The sequence below is a fragment of the Anser anser genome (genome assembly GCF_964211835.1).
Source record: "Anser anser genome assembly, chromosome: 20".
NCBI classification, from domain to species: Eukaryota; Metazoa; Chordata; class Aves; order Anseriformes; family Anatidae; genus Anser; species Anser anser.
In genome coordinates, this window is record NC_139741.1 from 1,028,054 (window position 1) to 1,054,268 (window position 26,215).

The following is a 26,215-nucleotide window of genomic DNA, read 5'->3' on the forward strand; positions in this document are numbered from 1 at the left end:
CTATCTAGTTAGAAAAAAAAAACAACTTACACATAACAGAAGTGATCTATTACAGATACACAAAAAATAATTAGAAAATATAGCAGAATTAAGAAGATTAAACTCTGAAATCCATCCATACAGGTAGCAATATTAGAGTAGAATTCTTTCATGAGTGTTTCAACTATAGAACGTCAAGCTGATGTGACAAACCCTTCTAAGTGTATAGCGGCACCAGCAGCATGTAAAAAATATAAATATGAATATGACATTTAAAAACTGAATGCCCATGATTTAAATGTGATCTAAAATCAAGCCTCATGTTGCAGTGCCAGTAGATGCATTTAGTTTCTTGTATTTAGGCAACCAGCTATGGGAATGTTGCCCTTCTCAAAATTTGTGGAGGGTTTAAATTATACACCAGTAAAATCCTGAAATATATAATGACCGAAAAGCCTGCTCAGTGACCTATAATTTTTGCAAGAGTCTCCAAATGTCACTTAGAGATCAGATTAAGAACTTAAATAAAACCTAAGTTCCTTTTAGTCATTTCCTTCAGAAGATTAAATGCAATGTGGCTGCATTTAGTTCTTTCCATACTAGAAGTGATTTCACAGAAAAGTTTACAAATCCTTGTTTACAATTAGTGAAGTACTTGAAAATCCTCTATGAAGAAATATGCCTCATTGTCAAACAAAATTAATTTTAATTCAGAAATCCAGATTTTGGCACATTTATCGCTGGCCAGACGTTTACAATTAATCAAAATTAGAGCAGAGGAAGAGAAGGTGAAATTTTAAATGAAGGGATGAGAAAGGTAAGGATTATTACATGATTTGAAATGCTTCAAAAGTAGCAGAGAAAAAGATTTTAGCTTTGCAAATTTGTATGTAATCAGTTATGGATTTTGCTGCGTATGTTCTTAGAAGACAGATTTCTTACTGAAGTCATCTTGGAGAAAGGCAAGTTGAAAGCAAAGTGTCAGCTGCAGTTTCCACCCCCCACAGGTCCCCATCACACGGTTACACATCAAATGGTTAAAAGTTCGTTTTCCCAGTACAGAAGGACTGCACAAAATCGATACTGGGAGCAGAGCTGCTGGGTCCCTTAAGCTACGTACAGCCCAGGCACCACAAGGAGCTGCCAGTTCAGGCTTCTGCCAAAGCTGTTCCTGATTGAAGGAGACGTGTAAACTCAAGCCAATTCGAACTTTTCTTGCGGGAGCCTGATGCTCTGGTGAGAGGCGTTGCACTGACAACACGAGACAGGTGTTTGTCCCAGAGGACTAGGGGCTGAATCAAAACAAATACGAATGTTGTGCTTACAACTTTCACAGCAGACTACTTCCTCTTCCTTTTCTCCACTTGGTTGTACTGGGGGCTGTACAGCATGGTGAAAAGAATCAGAAGTGGTATCAGCAAGTAAGGTATGTATATCGATAACAGCATTAGGCGTTCGTGTTGTGTCTGAGGACCCAAATGCTCAGACTTTGAGAAATCATGGAAAAGGATGTGAGCAAGGATAGCAACCAAAGATGTAGCTACATGTGTGGAGTATATAATTGCAGGAGTCCTTATCCATTTGCAACCACCTGTATGGAAGCAAAAAAGAAAACTATTTAAAAGTTCTGAAACAAGCTGAATTTGGTGACTTTAAAATTAACAATATTATCTGTATCTATCACAGGACAACCATAAGCCATATCAAAAATGTACCAGAAAATAAGTACTCGTAGCAACCCAGAGAAATAATTAAAGCTTTCACAATTAAAACCTCACATGCTCATTCTAAATTTCCACAAAGTTAGAAGTGGGGAGTACACAGGCACGATCCAGAGCTTCACTGTCATTGGTAGCTTGCCAGATGTTAACTGTTGATGCTGGTTTCACATAAGTGACTGCTGTTGTAAAGGGTCTGTAGTAACCGTTTTTATTTCTGACAGGGCTGCTTCTACTCTTTCTCAGATGAAACTTGCCATGAAAATAGCACTCCATGGGGTATGTCCCTATAATCACTTAAGACTGATAAAAACTGTCTCTGCAGCCAAAAAGCACTACGCAGAAATGCCGCACAGGACGTTTTCTTACACTTTTATACCAACCTTTTATGAAGGCATACGCTGCAATGGGAAAGAAAGGCAGTTGTAAGAAGGCTTCACAATACATAAATGCCTTAAACCACTCTGGAGGCTGGATCATCATGGGATCTCGAAAGGTGACTGCATACCACTCTAACAACTCCGTCAGCTTAAGAAAAAAGAACACAGCTGCAGATTAATACACTGAATATCAATGGCACAAGGTGAAAAATAATTTTTGGAAAGCAATTTCCTACCAAAACAAGACCAAAATCACAACAAATCTGCATGTTGGCATCAGCAGATACGAATGAACTCTCGCCTCTCCCTCCTCCTGCCCCTGCTGGTGCCCATCCAGGGGGCTCAGCGCCCCGGGGGCAGCTGCCCCAGCCGGGCCCCCCAGCGCCTGGCAGTGCGCGGGGCTGGCGGCTCGCTGCACTGCCCGAGTCTGACGGAAGGATTTGGGATTGGGGAGCTGCGGTTAGTTTCCATGACAGAAATGTAAGCTCCAGCACGGCTTAAGTTCAAAGTTGGACTTTGAACAGAGAGATATGTATTGAGGCTTGCTAGTTAACTATTAATTAGAAATGGCTTCTCTAATGAAATAATTGTACAGAATGGCAAAAATCAAATGCTCTAAATGTAAAGCTAGTGTGAAGGTACCGATCTCATCCTGATAGCACGAGTCGAACCGATCATCTTCTATTCATCTACCATTTTAATTGTCTTCCACAATTTTATTCGAAGCCCAGCAAAGTAGAAATTTTCACTAATAAAGGTGGCTGTTGGTCTGCCTGCTCCCACGTGGCAGTGACAGTTCCTGCTCCTGTCTTCTGCAGGCCAGCTGCGTGACCAGAGCCTGGCAGCCCCCAGTGACAGGAGCCCAGCAGCCCCAGTGACGGGTGACAGGAGCGCAGCAGCCCCCGTGATGGGTGACCCGACCCAGCAGCCCCGGTGCCGGGTGCCGCAGGTAGGTTCGCCGCGGGCGGCTCTTGCCGGGCCGCTGTGGTTCCCCGCACTGCGAGACGCGCGGCCCACGCCCCGCACGCAGCGGGGAGGCTGCCGTCCACAGCACGGATTTATCGGGGGCTTTTCTTGCCCGAGCTCGTTGCTGGAGGCGTCCGCGCTGGAAGGAGCAACCTGCGCGCCCAACCAGCTGCTGAGCGTACCGGTAAACTGCATTTGTTCGCGTCCCTAGGTGGGCGGCGAGACGCAAAACACAAATCTTACAATAGCTCTGCGAGAGCAACCTGAGCGCTGCTGCCGAAGCGCACCGCGCTTCCCACCAGCGCCGCCGCCATCCCCCCCCCCACCCGCCCGGCCAGGCCCCCGCGGCCCCGACTCACGCTGCGCGGGTGGAGGCCGGCGGCGGGCAGCAGCGGCTGCAGGTCGATGAGCAGCGTGATGGGGACGTGCGACACGAAGTACAGCGCGAACAGCCGCTCCAGCCACCGCGTCCACGCCGCCATCGCCGCACGGCCCCGCCCCGCCCCGCCCCGCGGCGGAAGCGGCGAGCGGAGGCCGGGGGCCGGGGGGAGGCCGGGGGGTGCCGGCCGGAGGCCGCCTGGGCGCTGCGAGGCCCGGCCGGGGCCTCCCCCAGCAGCGGCCCGCCCGGAGCGGGACCAGCCGAGCCCCGCAGGCTGAAGGCTTCCTCCCGCCCCCCGGCTTCTGGCAGGCTGGGCCAGCTGCAGGCTGCACAGCTACGGGAGCTGGAGCTGCCTTTGGCTTAATGTCGCATCTGGCTTGAGCCCGGCTGGACGAAGCGCCCTGGGAAGACAAAGCGTTGGTACCGGCCCAGAGAGCCCTCCCGATCAGAGCCCGGAGCTCGCGGAGCAGGGTGCTGTGCCGGCAGGCAGCGCAGGGCTGAGCCCGTCCTTACGGAGCAGAGAAGGTGGAGGTGCAGCTCGTACAGCTCTTACTGCCTGGAGTCCCGCCTTCCCAGTTATGAATGTCGCAAATGGTTTTAATCATTCCCAAGATGGATTGCAAAAGTATGCAATTTTCCATGAAATTATACCTGACAGAAGAATTTTTAAAAATGATAAAGAACAAACAGATACTCTGTTACCAAAACAAATAAAGCACAAATAAGATTATTACAAAAATTGCTACCCAGTAAACATTAAAATTATCTGTTCAGTCTGGTAAACAGTCGTAGGCTCCTGGCAGGCCAAACAGCAAAGTCCCAAACCCACCACTAAATTGGCTACAGGAGAAAAGCAGGTTCTTGCTTTTGTCATTTAACTGATTTGCCCTATTCAGTAGTGTACTTCCCAGGAAGTTGATTTTGGCAACTTACTTTTCCATAGCAGATCTTGTTTAGTTCCTTTGCATCACCATCAAGATGTATACATAAATACGTTAGGCCTTCTAACAGTAGGACATTTCTCTGGCAATCCGTGGATAATTTTGAAAAGTTGTATTTTGCACTTACTGCGCTCTTCTCAAGGCACAATTAATAAAAGGAGATGCAGAAGCTATACTTAAAGTGGTTAAAACTTGATTACAATCTAGTTCATTTGACAATAGTATCAACAAAGCTTAAAACTGATAAAAATTGAACTCTGAAAACTGCAGTCTACAGTGGATGCTAGATTTTAACCTCACTGAGAAACAAGCTCTCTCACCAAGCTCATGCTAGGAGTACGTGCAGAGACGCATGTGTTCGCTTTAGAAGCTGGACTGTCTTTGGCAGAAGCAGCTCTTAAGAGCTCTCACTTTCATTGGAATCGACTTACATTAAAAATGTAAAATGGAGTAGAGGCTACTGAAAACATTATCATAGCTTTTTTTTTTTTAAGCTATGTGCACACAATTTTACTTACCCATTTGTGCTAATTGTGCCAGTTTTAAACTACTCATTCTGCACAGTGCCTTGCCTACGTTAATATCAAGACACCGTGGAAGGTTAATGTTCAAAAAGACATTTTACTCTTAATACATTTAAGAACAAAATTAACTCATGAGCCTCTAGCAGTGAGCTCAGAAAATACACTGATGCATAAAGTGAACTTTGCTAATTGTACCATTCATCTGCTCATACCCCGACAAAACTGTGTATCAAAATGAGAAGACCCAGCAAATGAACCGCACCTTTGTTTTCTAGTCTTATGCTGAAGGAGAATCTAACAAATAAAAAATGGCAGTGAATGAATAGAAAATAGTTCAGCAATTGACAGCCATGAAGCAATAATGACACCAGCATCAGCAGTTCTGAAACATGTTAAAACTTATCTCGTCAGAGTATGAAGACTTGGAAGAAGAGGCATATACCTGAGTCACAGACAGTATCTGTGGCAGCTCTGGGAAGACAGCCCATGCTAAGCTAAGACGACTTATACTCTTTATATCACTTCAGTTCTTATGAGGTCTTGAGGCTTTAACTACACAGTTCAATTTGTTTAAACAAGTCATACGCATAAAACATGAACATTTTTATTCATATTGTTGCAACACCACTGCATGTTGGATTGTTTCCATTACGAGTATAGAAAAGATAAAAGCATTTGCACTGTAAAAAATGACACAAACTTGGCAAACAGAGTAAGATCTACACTTGCATGGATGGCTTTCAACCTCTCAAGTGCAAGTCAGCTGCTTGTTTTGATTTAATCAGAAAGTTTTGCCTTTATCCAGGATCAATTTTAAAGAGTAAATGAATATCATTTAAGTCACATATATGTGCATATATATGCCTTTACGCAGATGCGTGTGTAAAGAAATCAAAACCATGCCCGAAAGATGTTATAAACTCTTTTTACTTGTATTCTTTTAGACAGCATTTAATCAAGATTGTAACAATCGAATCTTAAATAAAGGTAGGAGATGAGACAGGAAATAAAGATAACACACTTCTTTTTCAAATGTCACATTTAATGTTTTCACCACTGTACTTCAAATCTACATTTTACAAAGTGACCAGCAAGTGTGCCACATTAACTGACCAACCTCTGAGATTTTACCTTTCATACCAGTGTCTTCTTGGGCTCTTTTAATTAAACACGTTTCTCATTCAAGTGAATTGAAATGCTTCAGTTGGTTTTATTCTCAGGAGCCTCATAAAAAACAAAGATATTGCACCATCTTTGTTCAGTTATTCAATGTTTGTCTCTTTCACAGCAAATAATTACTTCATTGAAGTTAAAACTTCCAAACATAACTTACTAATAGTCTCCAATTTCAGCTCAGATCACTCGTTGAAAATACTCTGCTAAATACAGATAACTTACAATAACTTTAACAGTTAATTGTCCATAACAAACACCATGGTTTTTCTCCAGACCAATGTTCAAATTTTAAGACCACCCTTTAATATTTCTTTGTACAGGTGAAAAACAGTCTTCAATTTTCTAGTCTTGTTTTAAATATAAAAGTTGGAAGGGACATTCAAGTTTCAAGTCTCCACACTGAACTTAAAAAAAAAAAAATCATGTGGAGGTAAACAAACCAAGTTGTATACTCCAGGAGGTAGAGGCCTTCAATTTGTGTTCATATATACATATGCACAGAATTCAGTGTTCCAACAGAAAAAGAATTAGCCAAAAAGTAATAAAAGTTATTTACTACTGTGACATTTCAAGACTTCCACAGCTTTGCCTAAAGACACAAACACAATTAACATAATTCCCTATGTGCTTTTTTTTCCTTTCCTTTTTTTTCTCTCAACTGTCCAGTGCAGGAAAAAATTCTCACAAAATTTCACAGACCTAAAATGTGCAAGCTAGTTTCTCTCTATACAGCAATGATGTCAGGGATCTCTGAAATTAGCCCATAAATGGAATTATTTACACACATAGAAGATGCATGCTGGGGGGTTTTTATGTAAGAAAGAGCAGAAAAAACTTCTAATAAAAATAGATTAAATATATATATATATTTATACTGGGTAAGGAAACAGAAGTTTAGTCTCTCCTAGTCACAAACTCATTCTCTCTACTCACAACATCTGATTTTAGAACAGCACACATCACCATCACAGCTCTAGTGAGAAGCTATTTATAGATTGGATCACCAGGTGACATGCCCACCTACCGTGGTCACTGTCATCTGACATGACTTCATGATTGGTCGCAGTCAAGTTTTCTGTATTCCTTAGTTTTAGAAAACCCCAAATCTTCAGGAATGGCTCAATATCAAAATGTCTATCTTTTTGTACAATCTCTCTTTGATTAAAAAAAAAAAAAAAAGAAAAAAAAAAGAAAAAAATCCTTCCCAAATTTGGTTCAATTCTGTTTGTTCTGAGCTGAGCCATCACAGCTGCACTAGAATTCATAAAACACGTGCAACTCTGGGTAAAATATTTTCTTCTAAAAGCACAACCACTTTACAAGATTAAAAGTCTAGTACATTTCTAAATATTATTCATATTGTACAAGTAGTGGTTGTTAATTTAAAACTTCATTAGTAAAATTACAGTACAAGCATGATTAACCTCCAGAATTGCAAATCCCAGACTCCAGTGGAAAGCTACATTACATCTTCAGTAGTATATTATCTTCCACTTTACTCCCAAACCAGTGGAGATGGCGGCATCTCAGACGGTTGAGCAACTGTGGAACTAGAATGCAAGTGACACAGAAAATCAGTGTTCATTTGCAAAAGCTAATAGACAAGAAAGTTAATGCTTGACCAGTAAGCAAACATTTCATCCCCCCCAAAAAGAACAAAACAAAACAAAAAAGATCAACAGGTAACAACACTGATGACTATTTCAGTATACTTTATCTACTTATTTTCTTAACAATTCTTTATCTATAGTTGCCATTCACTTCAATGTTTTTACAGTGCAATTTTACAATCAGAACTCAACTTTTCAATCCCAATTTTTAGACTTAGTCTTGACTACTGTACTTTTCCATATTTACAAAAATATTACTCAAAATTTTTGCACATTTTACTTGAATTCTAAGTATTCATATTCTAAGTATTCGTAAAATTTAAGTGTTCGTATAACTACTTTAAAAATGTAACTACACATATGCTTAAGGCATTTTTTGCAGAATTTATCTATGGACCCCTCTTATCCTCGGAAACTCAAAACAAAAACATTATGGATGTATGAATTCTGTATTAATAATAAATGTGAATTAATATCAGATGTGATTACATACAGTTACCTAATAAAGCTCTTAAAAGCAGCAGACTGAGGGTTGATGCAGAGAGGTACTCTGTTTCCTTTCTGCTGTTCCAAAATGAACTGATGAATTATTTCTGTGAATAGGAGAAAAATAAAAAACAGACAATTAGATTAAAGCTTTGTGCTTCAGTTAATTGAAATGCAGACTGGAGGAAAATAAAGCTTCCTTCACCAAAAGTACATGTTAGTAAGGATAAAAGAACTCCAGTTTACCTAGCTCTGATCTGATAGCATACCTCTTACCATGAATTCACACAGAAATTTATGTGCACACTGAAATTCACAGATTCACAGATTCACAGATTTTCTAGGTTGGAAGAGACCTCAAGATCATCGAGTCCAACCTCCGACCTAACACTAAGTACTCCACTAAACCATATCCCCAAGCTCTACATCTAAACGTCTTTTAAAGACCTCCAGGGATGGTGACTCCACCACCTCCCTGGGCAGCCCGTTCCAATGCTTAATAACCCTTTCGGTAAAGAAGTACTTCCTAACATCCAACCTAAAACTCCCCTGTCGCAACTTTAGCCCATTCCCCCTCGTCCTGTCACCAGGCACGTGGGAGAATAGACCAACCCCCACCTCTCTACAGCCTCCTTTCAGGTAACTGTAGAGAGCGATGAGGTCGCCCCTGAGCCTCCTCTTCTCCAGGCTGAACAAGCCCAGCTCCCTCAGCCGCTCCTCGTAAGACTTGTTCTCCAGACCCCTCACCAGCTTGGTCGCCCTTCTCTGGACTCGCTCGAGCACGTCCATGTCCTTCCTGTAGCGAGGGGCCCAAAACTGAACACAGTACTCGAGGTGCGGCCTCACCAGAGCCGAGTACAGGGGCACAATCACTTCCCTCGACCTGCTGGCCACACTGCTTCTTATACAGGCCAGGATGCCGTTGGCCTTCTTGGCCACCTGGGCACACTGCTGGCTCATATTCAGCCGACTATCCACCAATACTCCCAGGTCCTTCTCGGCCAGGCAGCTTTCCAGCCACTCATCTCCCAGCCTGTAGCGCTGCTTGGGGTTGTTGCAGCCCAGGTGCAGGACCCGGCACTTGGCCTTGTTGAACTTCATAATAAATAAATGCATACAAAATAAAACTGTCAGTCAATACTATAGTACTGAATTGATGATAACCAGTTATAGATTAAATCCCAATTTAAATTATTTCCATCATCTTTTCCAGAAAAGTACCAGAAATCAGAAAAAAAAAAAAACACCTTGCATTGTATATGCATCCAGATTGCATATCCTAACTACATACTACTGAAGGATGGAGCAGGAGGATAAAAGCATATGCAAAGATTAACTACTACTCACCTTTAACCTGACGAACAGAACTGAGGTTCTTTTCAAAAGTGTCATCAAATTTGGGATTAGTGATGGGTTCAAAATCACTAGTATAAACTCTTCCAGTAGATGTGGAAAAACAGCATTTGCACATACAAGTGTGGTATCGCAACCGCCCTTCATCGAGATATGGGTGAGCTAAGGCATCCTTAGCAGATATTCTTTTGGACTGGAACAATGCATTTAAAGAAAATTAAAAAAAAAAAAGAAGTTAGGGTATCTCCTGAGGTACTGAAACAGCGTAAAGACTCAACATTGTTTTATAAACCCCAGATCATGGTAAAGGACTAGTTCATGTCAGGAGAAGTTCTAGCTTTGCAAACACTCTGCCACTAGGGGGAACATTTTACTTAAAAACAAGCAGCATCGCTAAGATGACATTGACCTTTCTGTACCAGAGCTAATGATAGAAAATGCTGCTAAAGATGATTTCTATAAATACATTTTTCAATAATTACTTTTTTTGTATAACCTTAAAGTTAGGACTCTTGCAATAAATCAAAATAAAACCCATATTTATTTTTTGTAATGCTAGCAAATACGGTATTTTGTAAATCCATATTCTGCAAAACATTTTAATGTGCCCTTAAGTACATACTAAAAGTAAAACATAAATTTCAGCATTACTGAGGCCAGTATAATTCAGCATATGGCACCCAGAGTTTTTAGAAACACCTTACGTGTCATGTTTCAGAAAACAAGTGGTGAAGGAAGAGAAGGGAGGAAGACAGTCATAGTAAGGGATTAAATTACAGTCTATTTTCACATTAATGTGACTTTTTTGTGTCTAACCCGAGTACTCAGGCTTTAAGTGTACAACACCATCCCATTGAAAAAATGGGAACATTCTCCATTTCTAAAGAACTGCAGACATCAGTGCTATTGCATTTTCAAGGTGAAATCCATTGTTATAGGCAGATTTAAAAAAAAAAATCCAGGAAAAAAGTTACTTGCTCAAAAACACAGAGCAAAAACAGTGGCAAAGCTTGAACTAGAACCCGAGTGTCCCAATTCCCTGGACATTTTTTGGATGAAATTAAAATCAACTCTTCTAAAGGATTACCCGGGTTCTTAAAAAAAAAACAAACACAAAAAACATTTGTTCATTTATTGAAATGTGATTTGGGAATAAATAGTGTTCTGAATGTTGGGGGAGATAGAAAGGCAAAAAAAAAATCTTGCATATAAGTTATGTTATAACATGTCTGTGTTTTTGTCCAGTAAAGCAATCTTAAGACTTTTTTATTTTTATTTTTTATTCAAGAGGTACTGTACTGCCTTCTGAAAACTTTACCAGTTACAAGCTTCGTCCTTTGCCGTTCAGTCAATTTTCTATTTTTCATTTAAAAATTCAGGGATTTCCTCTAAAGAATAACTAAGGTCACCTGATTCAGGTATCAGATTTTCCTGTAACTTTTTTTTTCCCGTAAGCTCAAAGACATGAGATCTAATAAATCCAAAGCAGCAAATTTCTATTAGAAAAACAGATGCTCAGTGGAAAAAAAGATCCTGCTTTGTGACTGTGTAGATGCAGAAGGATTTTTTTTTGTGTTGCAAGACCATGAACACCCACGTGTCTCTAATTAGAACTGCATCAAAGTATCTGATGTTCTGCTACCTACACCTAGCTAGGAAAAGATAGCGTGATTCATGAACACCCTCATCTCTCACTCCATCAGAGCTTTCTTCAAAAGACAGATTTTAATTGTGAAATACCCATTCCAGGGGGAAATTAATCGACCAATTATAAGATGATACTTTTATGTCTTTTACAGAATCAGAAGTTCTGAAATGCAATCTAGAAGAAAATCAGTTAAAGCAACTCTTTACTAACAATATTCATTTAAATAGCAGACAACTAAAATTTTTAGAACAAAACGTATTCAATTTATTTTAAAGCATACTTACTGGATCGAAGACCAACATTCTGCAAAGGAGATGAACTGCTTCATGAGTAGCTTGACTGGAAAGTGTATATAGGACAGGAAGGGATGGCTGTAAGGGAATATGGGAAAGAAAAGCACAGATAGTTGTCCCAGCAGATCAATCAGCCAGAAAACACCTCTATAGCATGCACTATCTTATAGTTACCGGGGTCAAACTTTGTGCTACGAAGGACATGCACTAGCTAAAGCTACCCAACAAGAGCGTAATCACTAACTCAGCAACTGTAACAGAAACCTAACTGATGATTTTTTCCTTAGTTGAGATGTCAACCCTGGACACGTCCATATTTCAAACACAACATTTATCAGAGAATAGTTGCTGCTTTGACCACAATACAAACCTACAGGGTACTAGTTTTTTTTCTCTCAAACAAATTTGGTAATACCAGCATCTGCTCTATGTCAACAGTTATTCCTCAGCTACAAGACAAATTTCAATTCTTGGTGAACTACTGATGTAACTGATGCTGAAAAAGCTTTAAGCAATTTTCTAAGATCATTATAAAAGAGTAACTACCAAATTTTGTACTGCTTTCTTTAATTATAATCATAAAAACTTGGCAAGATGGAATGATAAGTCATCCATGTGTAGTCTTATGCCTTAATCAGAAACATTTCAGCGCTTTTACCAGGAAGGTTACTGTCATTTCCACTTTACATCCGAGGTATGTGGCAGACCAATACCATAATCCAGTGCTCCCAGTCCCCAAATGTTCCATGCACATTATGCCATTTTTCACCTAGCACTTCTGAAGCCTCTTGAAGGGTCATCTGTAACTTTCACTTGCTATAAAATGGCCTTCTGCCTAGTTCTTAAGTATTTATTTTCAACATTTAGTGCAAATGCAGAGTCCTTTTTCTAGGGAAGATATTTATTTCCCTCTGTAAACACTACTTGAAGCTGTGCTGCTGAGAGGTTTGATTACCCACGTCACTTCCAGTATTTCATTGTTCTGATCTCAGTCACTGCCAAATGATGGATTATTTTGCTTTTCTTTACGCAGCCGATCCATATCTAACTGACAGTGTCATCTAGTACAATTAAAACGACCTTCAGGCATACAGTGCTTTGCGCAGAAAGAAACAGGCCAACTCCCCACGTTTGAAGGGAAAGGGAAGGGGGGTTCAGCGAACTGCGCCTCGGGGTCACAGAGGCTGCAGGAACGCGGGAGGCGACGTGCCGGGAGGGAGCGCGCCTGCCTGGGAGCAGCAGCACGATGCTGGCCCCAGTTAAGCGCCACGTCCTGACTGCACGGAGCTCCAGCACTGCAGACCCGTTCCCTGCTGTGCCTCCTCAGCTTGTTCAGGCACACAGAAGCACGTCAGCCTGTCCCTTCTGAACGTTTCCAGCTTTAGTTGAGGGTGCAAAACCCTTGCGGCACAAATGCCCAAGTTAGAGCAGATTTTAGCTACACCCACCGTTGTCGGGACCAGGAGGACAAAGCCTGCCTCCCAGCTACGGGCCTGGGGCAAGCTCTCAGGGGCTGCCAAGCAGCCGCGAGGCCGAGGCCGAGGCCGGCTGCTCTTCCCGTCTCAGCTAGGGCCCCGCTAGTTCGACAGGCAGGTAATATTTTAACGAGGTTTTACTTAACATACTAGGTTGCCATTTGACAGCTTTCACATATTCTCTGGTACGAAAGTCTGAAACTGACTCTGAAACTGAATGTTAACACAAGGACAGTAACATGCAAAGACAACCCACGCCAATTCCTAACATGTGGGAAGAAATCACTGCTTGAAGATCTCCAGAGTGAAAAAACAAATCAACAATCAAAACTTACTTTACGGTTATATGCCATTTGCTTGAAAGCATTAGCTACATCAGGGACACTCTGGTATGAGCTTCCAAGGTATTTTTTTTAAAGCCACAACAAGGTCATTTGCCAAAACCAAGCACCATATTTTTCTGCTTCATTTCCATTATTCATATTCCCAAATCAATGCACAGAAAATATAATAAACAAGAAGTAAAATAAGAATTTCCTAAAAAATTCTAAGTAAATTAAATTTTATTAACAGAAAATAAAGTTTTAATCCTTTCACACTATAATCTTGTTGAATATGTATCAAGAATTCAGTTGAAAAGGCTTTCACTGCTTCATAAAGGGTGCATTAAGGCCAGTGCTTATAGTCACTGCAGTACAATGCACTACAGTAAACCTTCAAAATAAATGAAGTGTCGCCAAACAACTGCACAGTTACTCCTTCAGAGTGAAAAAGGCAGTACTGGGTTGGAGGAGAGTCTCAATTTTCACACTTAGAAGAAAATGAGAACAGAATCCTGCCAGAAACAAAACCAAAAACCCAACCAAGCAAAACCCGGCCCCTTGGATTTAGGCCAGGCACTACTCCAAAGAGAATTCCAACCATGGAGTCTGTTACTGTTCAAGCTCCAAAATTCTTAAAATTTACCCCCAAACTCCTAAAATTTCCTTCTTTTTTTTTTTTTCTTTTGAAAAGGAAATAAACCAATGCACATACACACAACCACCCACACATACACCTTGGTTCTCCTCCCATGAAAACTGAAATAGCATTCACACCAGCAAGTGAATGATTAATTGCAGTTGAGGTGGGGGCAGAATACACCAGCCTACGGACAGAAATGACTACAGCATTCTGCAAAAAAATATAACGTCAACTGAAAGCTAGCTAGTGTACTTATGGGGTGATATTCACTGCCAAACTTAGGCCATGTATTACAGCTGCGTGGATCTGCAGGACTTCCAGAATTGCATGAACTCTACACAGACTTTCAACCGGTATGCTGTGTTAATATTTGGCAGGCATCTATTGCTTCTATCTGTTCAGCAAAGCTAATAAATACGAGTTGTTCAGTTTTTGTAGATTTGTCAGTACATATAAAGATTAACTTATAACAGTATCACTGCGGAGGTATAAATCTGAAACACCGAATACAGCACCATGCGTTTCTCCGTATTTGGTGCAGTCTATAGCATATCTTTATATGTAATATTTGGTAACTTCATATGATTTTCTCAGTAGTAAATACCATCTATGCAAAACAGTACGGTCATCCAGGCTTTGTGATTAAGTAGATTTCACCCACATACTGGGGCAGAAAAATATGACAGCATTCATCATTTATAGAATCTGCTGCATCCAGTACAAACAAGGATGCATTTTTCCACTACACGTATGCCCCTTAATGGCAGCTTGTCTGTCATTCCAGGAGCATCTGGTCATGTCCAGCATCAGGGAACAGCATTTTCTTTGGAAACTGCAACCAAGCCCATTGCTAGAGATAAAAAACAGTCCTGATAAGAGAGTACTAGCCAGGTAGGAAGAAACTGCTAACCTCTGAATTACCGTTAAGATTTGGTTATCATAGAATCGACACTCAGGTGTTTCAGCAAATAAGGTGCATCTATACTGGTTTCCTTCCTCTGTAACAGAATGAAAGGAGCACAGCAAAGGGAATGAACTCCAGCACGTTTTACTTTTAGAAGTGGGTCAGCACATTACTGGCAGTGAATATGGTAAGGAAATCTGAATCCCTGCTCACGGTACTCCATGAGTGCAGTAGGAGATGCTCTAACTAGTGCTGCTAGTCAAGCGACTTCAGTTCGCTTAGAACTTAGTTTGAGGTACAATTTTTAAATACAAAACCAAAAAAGTAGTCTGTACAGTATGTAAATTTTTATGATGACAACATACAGGGCTTTGTTGTTGTTGCTGAAATCAGAAACTTCACGCATTAATCTGTTTGTACATAAAGCAGCCAAATACTTTACCCCTTAACTCCTATTCTCACCTACATTGATTAAAAATAGTTTGTGCAAGAAAGCAATTGTCTGTTTCAAACTTGTTTTTCTCTTCCCGTTAATTCCTTTCTAATTAAGAAACTGGTAACATTTAGCTATTTATAATTAGCGTAATCTCCATTTTTAAAGATCAAAAGCCATGAATTTGCATTCAAACATGAAGTGTGCTTGACACAGTAAACAGAAATATCAGTAAAGAAATCAACTAGATGCGCTGTAACCCCTATTTCCAAGTTGCAAATGAGACACCAACTCCAAAGACTGTTCAACTTCTGTAGCATTCCATGAAGAATGTTGTTTTCCTCAACAGACATGGACCTAATTGGTTATGGTTTATTTCCTATGACTAATAGACCAATATATCTCTGTTAGAAACATTTTATACCATTTCAACATACTTGTTTTTTCATTTTCCTGTAATTCAGTGGGTAAAAGACAGTTTCAGTGGCTTGTAGGAGAACAGCCTTAGCACTGGGATTAGAAAAATCAGAAGACATTCTTGTATCCATTTCAATTCTTGATAAAACATCCAGGCTTAACAAACTGAAGAAGTCTAGCAAATAAATTCTAAAGTTCTTGCTTGCTCCTACCTAGAGGACAACTACTGCACTTTGGAAATGTCAAGTGATTATCAAATCATCAGGATTTAAAAAGAACGTATTCCATAAAGTATCTGGATGTATTCATATACTGTTAGATATTTGTATATATAAAGTGCAGTGGATGCATTTCTCCCAGTTCCAGGTACTATCAAACTTTTTTTTTTTTTTTAAATCAACTCAAATACTGAAAGTGCAAGACTACAGGCTTAAAACTTAGAACTCTTCCAGCATGTGACAGCAAAAACAATTAGATTTGATTAGCTTTAAAACCGGCAGAGAAAGTCTTAAGGAAATCCTCCTATTATTAATGTTAAAAGAAAAAACACACATCATAACATAGAATACAGACCACAATGTAGTGAATCAAGATTGCCTAGGAGGCAGAACTCCCACATTAATAATACAGCAGAATATATATTCAATGCTCATTTCTATGGTAACTTCCATTGTGGTGAGTAGACATTTGAGAAATTGCTTCAACATGGAGAAAATAAATATGCAAACTTTCCTGGAAAGATCTCCTGTATTAACATGTACAGGTTACTCATTTTGTTAATTTTTACTATCTAACAATCACATAAATGGCTAAATTGGGTGGACATACTGCTTTATTACTGAACTAAGCATTCCTGCCTAAGCATTTCTTTGTGTCTGTTAACAGCACGTTTCATTTGCTCTTTTCATTGTCCAGTCAGTATAATGATACCACCCCATTTTTTCCTGTTGTTTTTTGTTTGTTGTTGGGTTTGTGAGTGTTTTTTGTTTGTTTTTTAATTAAATTCTACATCAGTTATGTTGAATGTTGTATCTCAGTTTTCAGTATCGTGTTAAACCTTTCACAAACAGCTCAGGTCACTGAACAGATGTCTGAGGGGACCTTTGGTGATGAGTTACTGGACTATTCTGTTACAGATCTGGATAATGGGCGATTTCCACTTCTAACACTCTTGCTCCTGTCAGTAAAGGAGTCCCTCTGGGGCTTTCTGAACTATTGTGCCAGTTTTAATTTATGTCTCTTGCCAACATTATCACTTACATTTAATATCTTCATTCGAAAAGCTACGAAAACACTGCCTCTTCAAAAAATGGGGAGATGGTCGCTTGTATCAGCAAGTCAAGCAATACATACAAGACAAAAGCCAGAAACGTACTTTACTGGTGAAAAAAAACATCTTGTCTGAATTGAATAACTCACTGTTAAGTATTGCCACTGCAACAACACAACCACCTTCAGAAAACTTAACTCAGTTTACAGGCAGAGACAACTCTGAGATTAGAGATCCAAACAAAGTATTTACGAACATACATGCCATGCCAACAACCTTTTCTTCTTCTCAGCCTGAGAATATAATCAAGATGTAAAACACAGTGACAATGCAGCAGTAGCATCCTGCACAGAGGAAATCCTACGCTGTGAAGGCTAAATGAAGGATAGTCTAGACCCAGTGCTAAGAAGGCCAGTAACCTCCAGTGGTACCTGTTTATGAGGACCCCTGAGTATGTGTGCCTTGGCGCCTTCACAAGCTGTCCTCATCGCTTCCAGTGATGGTGTTCCCAACAGGTCTGTGATCAAATCCAACTGCAGGTACAGAACACAGAAATTTGAGATCTTAGACACATATTAATATATTTCACTATGATAGTATATTCTTAATCTACAGTAACTTAAAGTACGAATCAATTTGAAACACTATTTCACAGATAGCAAACTAAAGATTAACGTATACATTTAGTAGATAGCAAATGCAAACACTTGTAACTTCACTGAAAAAAAAAGAAAGATGATTTTCAAGTTTGGAAGCTTTGTTTTGTTTACTGGTTTAGTAATGTATTTTATTGCAATTTCAAAAGTCAACTTTATACCATCAAGAAAACTGAGAAGTACTGTTAACGATGTGTTATTCATTCTAAAAACCAAACGTTCTCAACTGAACATCAGCATTGCATACCAAGATACCACACAAAGTTACCCCAAACCAGGTCAACTTCTACTTTCCACAAATATTTTGCACTTTTCACAAAATATCAACACGAATAATTCCATAGAAGATGAAAAAAATGTACAAATGTCTTATATAAAAAAATCCAATATATGGGGAAAATAATTAAAACAAAAACAAACAGTATCTATCTATCTATATCCATCCAGCACTAAAGGAAAGAAAAGGAGTGGTGCTGGTTATAAGGAACATAAAAACTACCTAAAAAAGAACTAAGATGATGCTGTGCTTAAAACTGCTATCAGCTTTAAATGAAATGACATTTCATTCACCTTTTTAATTTTTAAAAGCAACAGACAAGCATTCACCTTATTTCTGCAAAAGCATGTGCATACACTCCTATACTGAATAAAAAAACCAACCCCGCAGGAGTCAAACAAACAAAATAAAAAACTCCTACCAGTGGTGAGCTCAGCTCCCTGGCTCCAAGTGTTCCCTCATGACCACATCTACTCATGCTAACGAGCAACTGCCTACCTCTCCTCTGAGAATAAACCCATTATCATCATTACACAGCCCTTGTATGCATGAAAAATCACTCATTGACTGTTGGTCTCAACTTGTGAAATGTGATTACTGTCTACACACCAAATGTGTTACCCTTCCCTTGGTGTGAACAGAAACCCTAGAGGTTGCGAGGGGCCTCCAGGTACGTGCAACTTCCTAATCCTGTACTGACCACGTCCTCGCTGTGGCTATCATTGCTTCAGAGAGGAGTGACAGCAAAATACCTGCATTTGTAAGGAGAGGTAGAACTAGAGAGGAAAAAAAAAGTCCTAGACCTTGAGTTTTTTAGATATGGGAAAAATATAATTTTGAAATACACACATGGAGGGGATATCATAAAAGCCTGGTATATTCACAAAATATAGGAAGTAATTATACCAGCATACCAGGGAACGTGGACTGCACCTAAACACCTGTATTTTTCAGCCAACTACTCCTGAAGTATGCAGCAATGATGTTAATATATGTTTATATCTATAGATACAGATATAGCTATAAATACACACACTTCATTCTATTGATTACAAAAAAAAAAACAACAAAAAAACCAACCACTGGAAAAAAAAATCATAATGATCTCCTGGAGGTTCATGTTTAATGTCTCTAAAAATATAAGTTGTCTTGTCATAGCCCATACATTTCCAATAAACTCACAGAAGTCTTCTATTAAGCATTTATCTAGATGCATGTCAGTCATTAAACATTTTTTCTGAAGTATTACAAAATTTATTTTAAAATTTTATTGTAAAAAATAGAAAAAAGATTACAAAACATTAGTTTTTAATTTAACCTCAGTTACATGGGTTTCATGCCTGTGAATCTACACTGTTGTTTTAGGTCAGAATGAGAAGCGCACTTCCAAAGCCAGCTTCTCAGCTGCTCCCACCTGGGCTCTGGTTTGCACCCAGCCTCTGGAGCACAGGTGCTGGATGCCTTTTAGATTGAGCTACCTGGGAGATGTGCTTCACAAGAACATCTCAAGGTATTTCATCTGCTGGTGGGCACTCAGACTGTGCAACCAAAGCAAATCTCCTCTCTGAACTGTGGTAAACGAAGATGTCAGGTCCTCAATCCCAGTCCCCTTGCCCTACAAACCCGCTCCTACTGGTAGGCTCTTGCTCACCTGAAAGTCACTGATGTCAGAAAGGCCAAAGCAGGACCCAGCAACAATCCCACTGTTCGTACACCAACGTGTGACAGTGAGCATTCCCTGTCTGCACACAGCTGTGCTGATAAGTCAGGCGGGCTACACAGTCCCCCAGAAATGCAGCACCACACACTTGCTGGGCTTACTGGAAACGGCTGCGCTGGATCGGCTGATCTGCCCCAGTCGCCTTTCTTCCTGACAAACAGATCCTTCCAAATGGATTCTGCTTGTCGTCTCAGGCACGTGAATGGTTATTTTTAAGGATAAATGCTAACTATTCCAAATAGCATTGATAAAAAGCAAAAATAGGAGGTGCTAGATAATCAGAAACATTTTCAAATACGGTATTCCCTCATTCTCACGGTAGGTTATCTCATGTCCTAGTTTTTTGTAAGAAATCCCGTAACATTCTTATTTGCAGTTAGCTATTGTAACTTGAGTAAGTAACCTAGATCTATTCATTTATTTCAATATTTTACTATCCAAACTTTAAAATACCAAAATTACCAGTTCCAGTCTGCTTTTATAATGCAACTCTTTATTAACTTGATCACAGTTAGGAACTGCAGCACAGTCAGTTTTAGAACTCTTCCCTTTCTTCTACCAGGAAAACTTAGTAACACTTCTATGGTGACAATGATAAGAGCCACTGGACATGACACAGCATTGAAAAATATATATATGCACAATGCAAAAACATTGTAAATATATGAATGTTTAAAATAGCATACCAGTGTGAATAATGTCTCTCAAGCCCATGAGAATACTTTGTGCATAAACAAACAAGAAAAGTATAGGGTTTGGAATGTCCCTTTTAACAAAGGGTTTGGAATGTGTTTTTATTTCTTGCCAGTCAATGTAAGTAATCTCACAATTTTGCTGCTATGTAGTTTCTAATCTACTGATGAATACTAAGGACATAAAACATTTTTATGACAGCACATCTTGTTCCTGCTCTTAGATAAATGAATAAAAGCATCCATCTCTAATACCTTACTGCAGACATCATTTTGGATCTACTTTAAAAATAATACTTCAAGAGTAGTAGAGATACAGGCATGTTGCGTTAGTTTGCTTACTGCTGGAGCGGTGATGAAGTATTCCAGAAAATCGAATGATTTTACACCTCGTAGTAGCTATATAAGATGAAGAAATACTGAACATTTCCTTACATACTTGACCACTACTACAATGAAGCAGTCTGAGCAAAACTACCTACTGGTGTGTTTTGAATAGTTCAAGTGCCAATACTGTATCTTCAGTTATATATTGATAGAAACTTGTTACCTTCTCATATTAGCTGTTACGAAAACCTTGATCCCAGTTACATCACCTTTACCGTATCTCAGTAGACTACAGTAGACTTTAGTAATGCAGCAGATTCCAGAGGAATATAAGAAATACACATTTCAAAAGCTAATGTTAATAACCACTTTTAATACTGTCTAGAAGCTGTCATTTCAGTGTTTCAAAGTAGTTCTTTTTTTTGCCTGCGTGTAAACCAAGCAAAACAAAAGCAAGTTTGAGATTCAAAATGCATCAGTAATAATTGACTCCACGAAATTATGCAGTAGATTTTTAAAGGGAAATTTAATTATACCTGCTGAATGGGACTCTGTGCCTGAAACAATATTCTTCGCCCAAGTAATTCTGCAAAGATACAGCCTACAGACCAGATGTCAATAGCATTGCTGTAGTGACGGCTGCCCATCAGGATTTCTGGAGCTCGATAATACTGAGTGACAACTTCCTGAGTCATGTGACGAGATTCATCTAATTCTTCCACCCTGGCCAATCCAAAATCACAAATCTAAATTGAGAAGGTAAATAAAAAAATTAAAATAACCAAAACACTTAATGCATTTCAAATAGGTAACCTTGTGGTAACGAAGTAGGAAATTCCAAGCCAGCATTTAAATAAATCAGATAATCTGTTGTAACTGCATAAGCAAAGGGAAAAGGGAATAGGAAGAAATTATACTACTTTGTTCCACATCCATTTATACTTTCTATAATTTATTTGAAATCACAGTATATTTTTATTTGGCATTACAATATTCATAATCTAAAAGAGTACAAAAAATTGCAGTAAAAATAATTACATTGGCAACCTCTTGGGTTCAGAATATTTCATCCCAAAGCAGATTTCATTTGTTCATGATACGCCTCAAAAAGTTACAGAAAGGTTCAACCTTCTCTCACTTTGGCTACCTCTGAGGATTTTTTTAAATTTCCTTAACCAGAAGGGTTAAGAAAACAGACCAAAATTTTCACAATTAGAATGCTTAGCAAATCAATGTAAACAAAGCTTAATTTATTGGTATTTAGCATCACTATTCAACATGTCTCAGCCCTCCAAAGTTTCATACACCCAAGAATACAATGAAAGAATCTCAAGCATACTGCATTGCCTCTATTTTATGTAGCACGCTGAACACTAACACATACCTGGAGAAACTGCCTGCCTTTCTAAACTGCTGAGGGCATGAGATATCCCACTCAAGTCAGACAAAATAATCATGTCTGCTTTGCTTTCATAGATTTGGGGAGAGGTAGAGAGAAAAGGGAAATGGAAGATGTTCCTTTATATTTATTTTTAAGAATCTGTTAGGATTTTTTTTTCTTTTACAATGACTTCACAGGAAAAGTGTTTATATTAAATGGTTTTGTTTAAAAAATTAAACACATCTGATTGATAATGAACAGCATATACATATGTACATTTTCAATAAATTTAAGTAGCACCTTAAGAACACAGTTGCTGTTCACAAGTAGGTTCCCTGGTTTAATGTCTCGATGTAAAATGCCAGCAGAATGTAGATATTTCAGACCTGAAATATTAAACAAAATTAAAATAAGTACCTCTTTTTCCTTTTCAAAAGAAGTTTAAGGCTGACAACACTTTCCTGAAAGGTCCTGCAACTCCGGATGAGCAAAGACTTCACCATTAGCTCATTATTACACAATTCTCACTTCAATTATCTAGTACATATTTAACCTCTCAATGAACATAAAAAAACTTCTGGAGTATACAAACTAGACACAGAGTTGATTGAAGCAGTCTTTTTTGTCTTCCCCCAAAACAAAACCAAACCTAAACATGACCTCTCTGGTTATGATATGGATGCTCTGGTAATCACAACCCTGGAATACCGACACGGCTCTTACCGCTCTGTTTCCCAGTGAGAATTTTAATTTCTGCAGCTCTAAAATTTGACTTAAAAATTTCCTAGTTAAGAGCTACACTTCAGAAGTAAATTCAGGTTAAATCCAAGCTAATCTGCGTATATAAATGAGCATACAGATACAGAGCAAATAAATTATAGCATTAAACTGGGCAACACAGCTCTCAGGTCAAATGCCTGGGCAAAATGAATGAGAAGTAAAGTAATTCTTGAAGAAACTTCAACTGACAATTTTGCATTGCCATCTGGATAACAAATTGAGTTTTGAGCATTCCCCCAGCCATAATAAACCCAGTAATCACACAGGCACAAATGCCTTTTTGTCCTTTAGGTGGGTAAATCTTTTCTCTAGCACAACATCAGTACTATCAGTAGCCTATATTCACTGGATACCATTTAGATTCCTTTGCTCTGCTCTTTACACATTTACTACCAGATAAGACTGACTGCTTACTGTCAGCTTACTCCAGTGAAACTATGCAAATAAAGCCAATCGAAACACAATTGGACTGACAATGATCAGATGTTCAAAAGGCAAGCAAAATAATCTAATTTCTTGGATAGAAGTTTCCAAATTAAACTAGAAAAGACCAAAACAATCATGTTTAAAATGACCGTTGTAGTAACTTGTTTTAGATAAAATTACACTTTAGCGGTCAGTTCCCTAACAATTTAAACTAGCGTTCTGAAAAATGCATTAAGTGTGCATAGTTATATATTCACCAGTTTGGTTCAGCCTAGGTGTCCTTTCTGTACCTTGATTCAACAAGCACCAGAGGACTGTTAAAACACACATCCCTCCTGAACTTCACTCTTTCGTAGACCATTAAAAAATCCTTTGTGGATGAAGCCTTGCCATCTGAACCCATGTACTATAACAGAAGGCAGCAGGGCTGCCATATTCTTATAACTCGAATAATTAATGCTTGCTTAATTCATAATATGAAATTTAAAAAAAAATAAATAGAGTTTCCAAAGGAAACTTATTTAAGATGAGGATGTCTTGAAAACAAACATTAAGAAACAGAAAAAGAAATATAACAGTACTACATAACTTACATTCATTTTCAAAGAAAAAAATTACCTCTTAAAATCTGGTAAAGAAAAACTTTGACATGATCCGAGCTGAGTGGCTGAGGAGAGACGATAATCTTATGGAGGTCACTCTGCATCAATTCAGTGACAACATATCTTCAATTTATTAGTTAAGGCAAAAGCAGAAAGTCCAGCATGTAATCTCTTGAAACATTTACTCTAATTTAGGAATTCGAGCTCTTACAGGTCAGAGCTATAGAGTAACAAACAATAAAGCTTCTTTACAAAACAGAGGTCAGTCTCCAAACTCTTAAAAGAATGAAAATAAATAATAGGTTGTGAAAGAGAAAAGATTATTCAATAAAATACCATTTACATTAAGGTAGTTGTTACAAAATTATCCCCAACTCAAATCACGACTCAGAAAACAAAATAAAATTCTTAACGTAATTAATGGCATGTTGAAATCTTTAATTTTTCCCTTACAATGCTTAAGCCACAAATTACGAGCAACAGAAGTAGCATCGTTAGAGTGGATATATATCAACATGACACGCGCAAGCCTGTGAAAATCTGTCATCAGAAGTACTTTGCAGGTTGCTACATGTCCAGTTACGCAGACTTTTAGAAACACACACACTTCCCCACATCTGCCCAGTATCTGCTATTTCACCCTTGCAAGCATCACGTACACATGCATCCAAATCCCAGCCATAAAACCTCTTCTGAGTTATAACAGGAGAGGAGAAACTAAAACCAACAAAATATTTTCTGTCTGAAGGAAAAATGAAAAAACAGACAAATAGAACCCACCAGCTGATGTGCCCGCAGACATGGCCATAGTCGGGCCCGCTGAAAATTTACAGAAACAGTTGAAGGTACAAAGGGATACAAAATGCTGTGGCTTATCCTGAGGTAAGGTGTAGATTAAGAAGGGCATTACATTTACTCAGGAGACACTGAAAATACTAAAAATAAAATGTGTCAAAAATGGAGGAATATGGAAGACACAAGGAGCACATCTTAACCCACAAAATCAATACCACTGGGCCAATTTCCTGAACATGTTACAGTAATAAACACTTGCAAAAGTTCAAAGCAAAACCACAGCACCTCAACTTCCAGGAAGAATTCAACTTGCAACACTGAGAATTTTGAAAACGCTTATTTCAACTTTTACATCAAACAAGCTGGATAAGATGACTAAAAAATATTACTGCTTTAAAAGTTACCTTTAGCAGTCACAATTGAGACAAAAAAGAACATCTCTGGTACTACATTCAAGGCCGAATAAGGTAAAAACTCAGTTGCCATACGTTAATTAACTCTACTTCTAGCAACACAAACACCTCACAGACTGCTGCGGTGAGCACGGAGCCACACCAAGCCCTGCAACGTTCGAAGCAGACAAAACCGAGGCGGAGAGGTGGCGCACGCTGCCAAGGTCGTGCAGAAGATCAAGGAGAGAGTTAGAAATGAAGCTCCGTCTCCTGGGCCCCAGCCTCCTCTCCCCCCTGGCGTACCAGGTTCGCTCACAGTTCAAGGCAGAGCGGTAGGCCGCAGGCACAGCCTTCCACAAGCACAAACGGATCACCTGAAGGAATCAGGAACGCCTCAGCCACCCTCCTCACACTGGCTGCCACCTAACACTGATGTGTTCACATGTTGGCCTACTGCTCTATAGAAAGGAACGGGATTTTGCTTTGCGTGAGCAAGTCACAGGCTCCAGCGTTACCTGTCCTACACATCTGCTGTGCAGAAGCTCCGGTGACTTCACGACCTAGCAATGGCATTTTTAAGTGTGCCCTGGCCTCCTCTCTGAAACCAACGGAAGGTAACTAGGTCAGCCCCGAGGCTTGGGTTTGGTTTTGCTTTTAAATCTCACCATATCCTGTAGGAGCCTTATCAGTTGGTTCAATGCTCTTCATAACCAGCTCTGTTACATATCACGCCTGAAATATAATAGCAAACCCTGACTTCTGTTGAGATATTTATCTCTGGGTAACACAGTAAGCAAGTCAGCTTCAGCAGAAACTTCTTCTTCCCATTATCTGCAATTAATCAGCACAGGTTAAACCGCACTTACAACCATCTAGAGAAAACTTAAACTTTCTTTCATCTCTACCTAATCAACGTTCTCCTTCCATCTGTTGCTCTGCATAACCTATCTGATTGAAAAAAAAAGCAGCCAAATTGCGCACCTGTCACTAGCACACCACACAAAAATTCATTTTAGAAAATAAATATTGCCAACTTTCTGACCCAAAATCCCAAGTACAACTGCATTCCTATAAAAGTTATTAGCATTACTTTGTAAAGAAAAAAACCTAACCCTGTAGCACCGTACTTTCCAGTCCTCTAATTTTTCTTCTCCTTTTGCAAAGGCCCTCTTAAATATTTATACCAGCCTTTTTAAATTCGTTGTTTTACCTTATGGCTGCAATACATCTTTGCATTTCATTTTTAATGTAA

General features: G+C 39.2%; 2 protein-coding genes across 3 annotated transcripts in view; both read right to left on the reverse strand.

Annotated features, from left to right (window-relative positions):
- Positions 1-665: 665 nt before the first annotated feature.
- Positions 666-3,978, reverse strand: TMEM97 (transmembrane protein 97). Its single transcript, XM_083805932.1, has 3 exons — positions 3,403-3,978; positions 2,081-2,225; positions 666-1,570 (listed from the first exon to the last, which is right to left on the reverse strand). The coding sequence occupies exons 1-3, from the start codon at positions 3,523-3,525 to the stop codon at positions 1,320-1,322; spliced, it is 519 nt and encodes a 172-aa protein (XP_083662058.1). The 5' UTR covers positions 3,526-3,978; the 3' UTR covers positions 666-1,319.
- A 1,832-nt stretch (positions 3,979-5,810) lies between these two features.
- NLK (nemo like kinase) overlaps positions 5,811-26,215 on the reverse strand; it is a 52,322-nt gene continuing 31,917 nt past the window's right edge. Inside the window, exons 5-12 of one of the 2 annotated variants that reach the window (XM_083805928.1) lie at positions 23,793-23,899; positions 22,269-22,354; positions 21,124-21,333; positions 17,347-17,448; positions 11,445-11,531; positions 9,507-9,705; positions 8,173-8,266; positions 5,811-7,613 (exon numbers count right to left, since the gene is read on the reverse strand). In XM_083805928.1, coding sequence (XP_083662054.1) covers positions 7,559-7,613; positions 8,173-8,266; positions 9,507-9,705; positions 11,445-11,531; positions 17,347-17,448; positions 21,124-21,333; positions 22,269-22,354; positions 23,793-23,899 — 940 coding nt within the window. In that variant the 3' untranslated portion in view covers positions 5,811-7,558. Of the gene's footprint in view, positions 7,614-8,166; positions 8,267-9,506; positions 9,706-11,444; positions 11,532-17,346; positions 17,449-21,123; positions 21,334-22,268; positions 22,355-23,792; positions 23,900-26,215 lie in introns of both variants that reach the window. The other variant, XM_083805929.1, reaches the window with a different exon arrangement.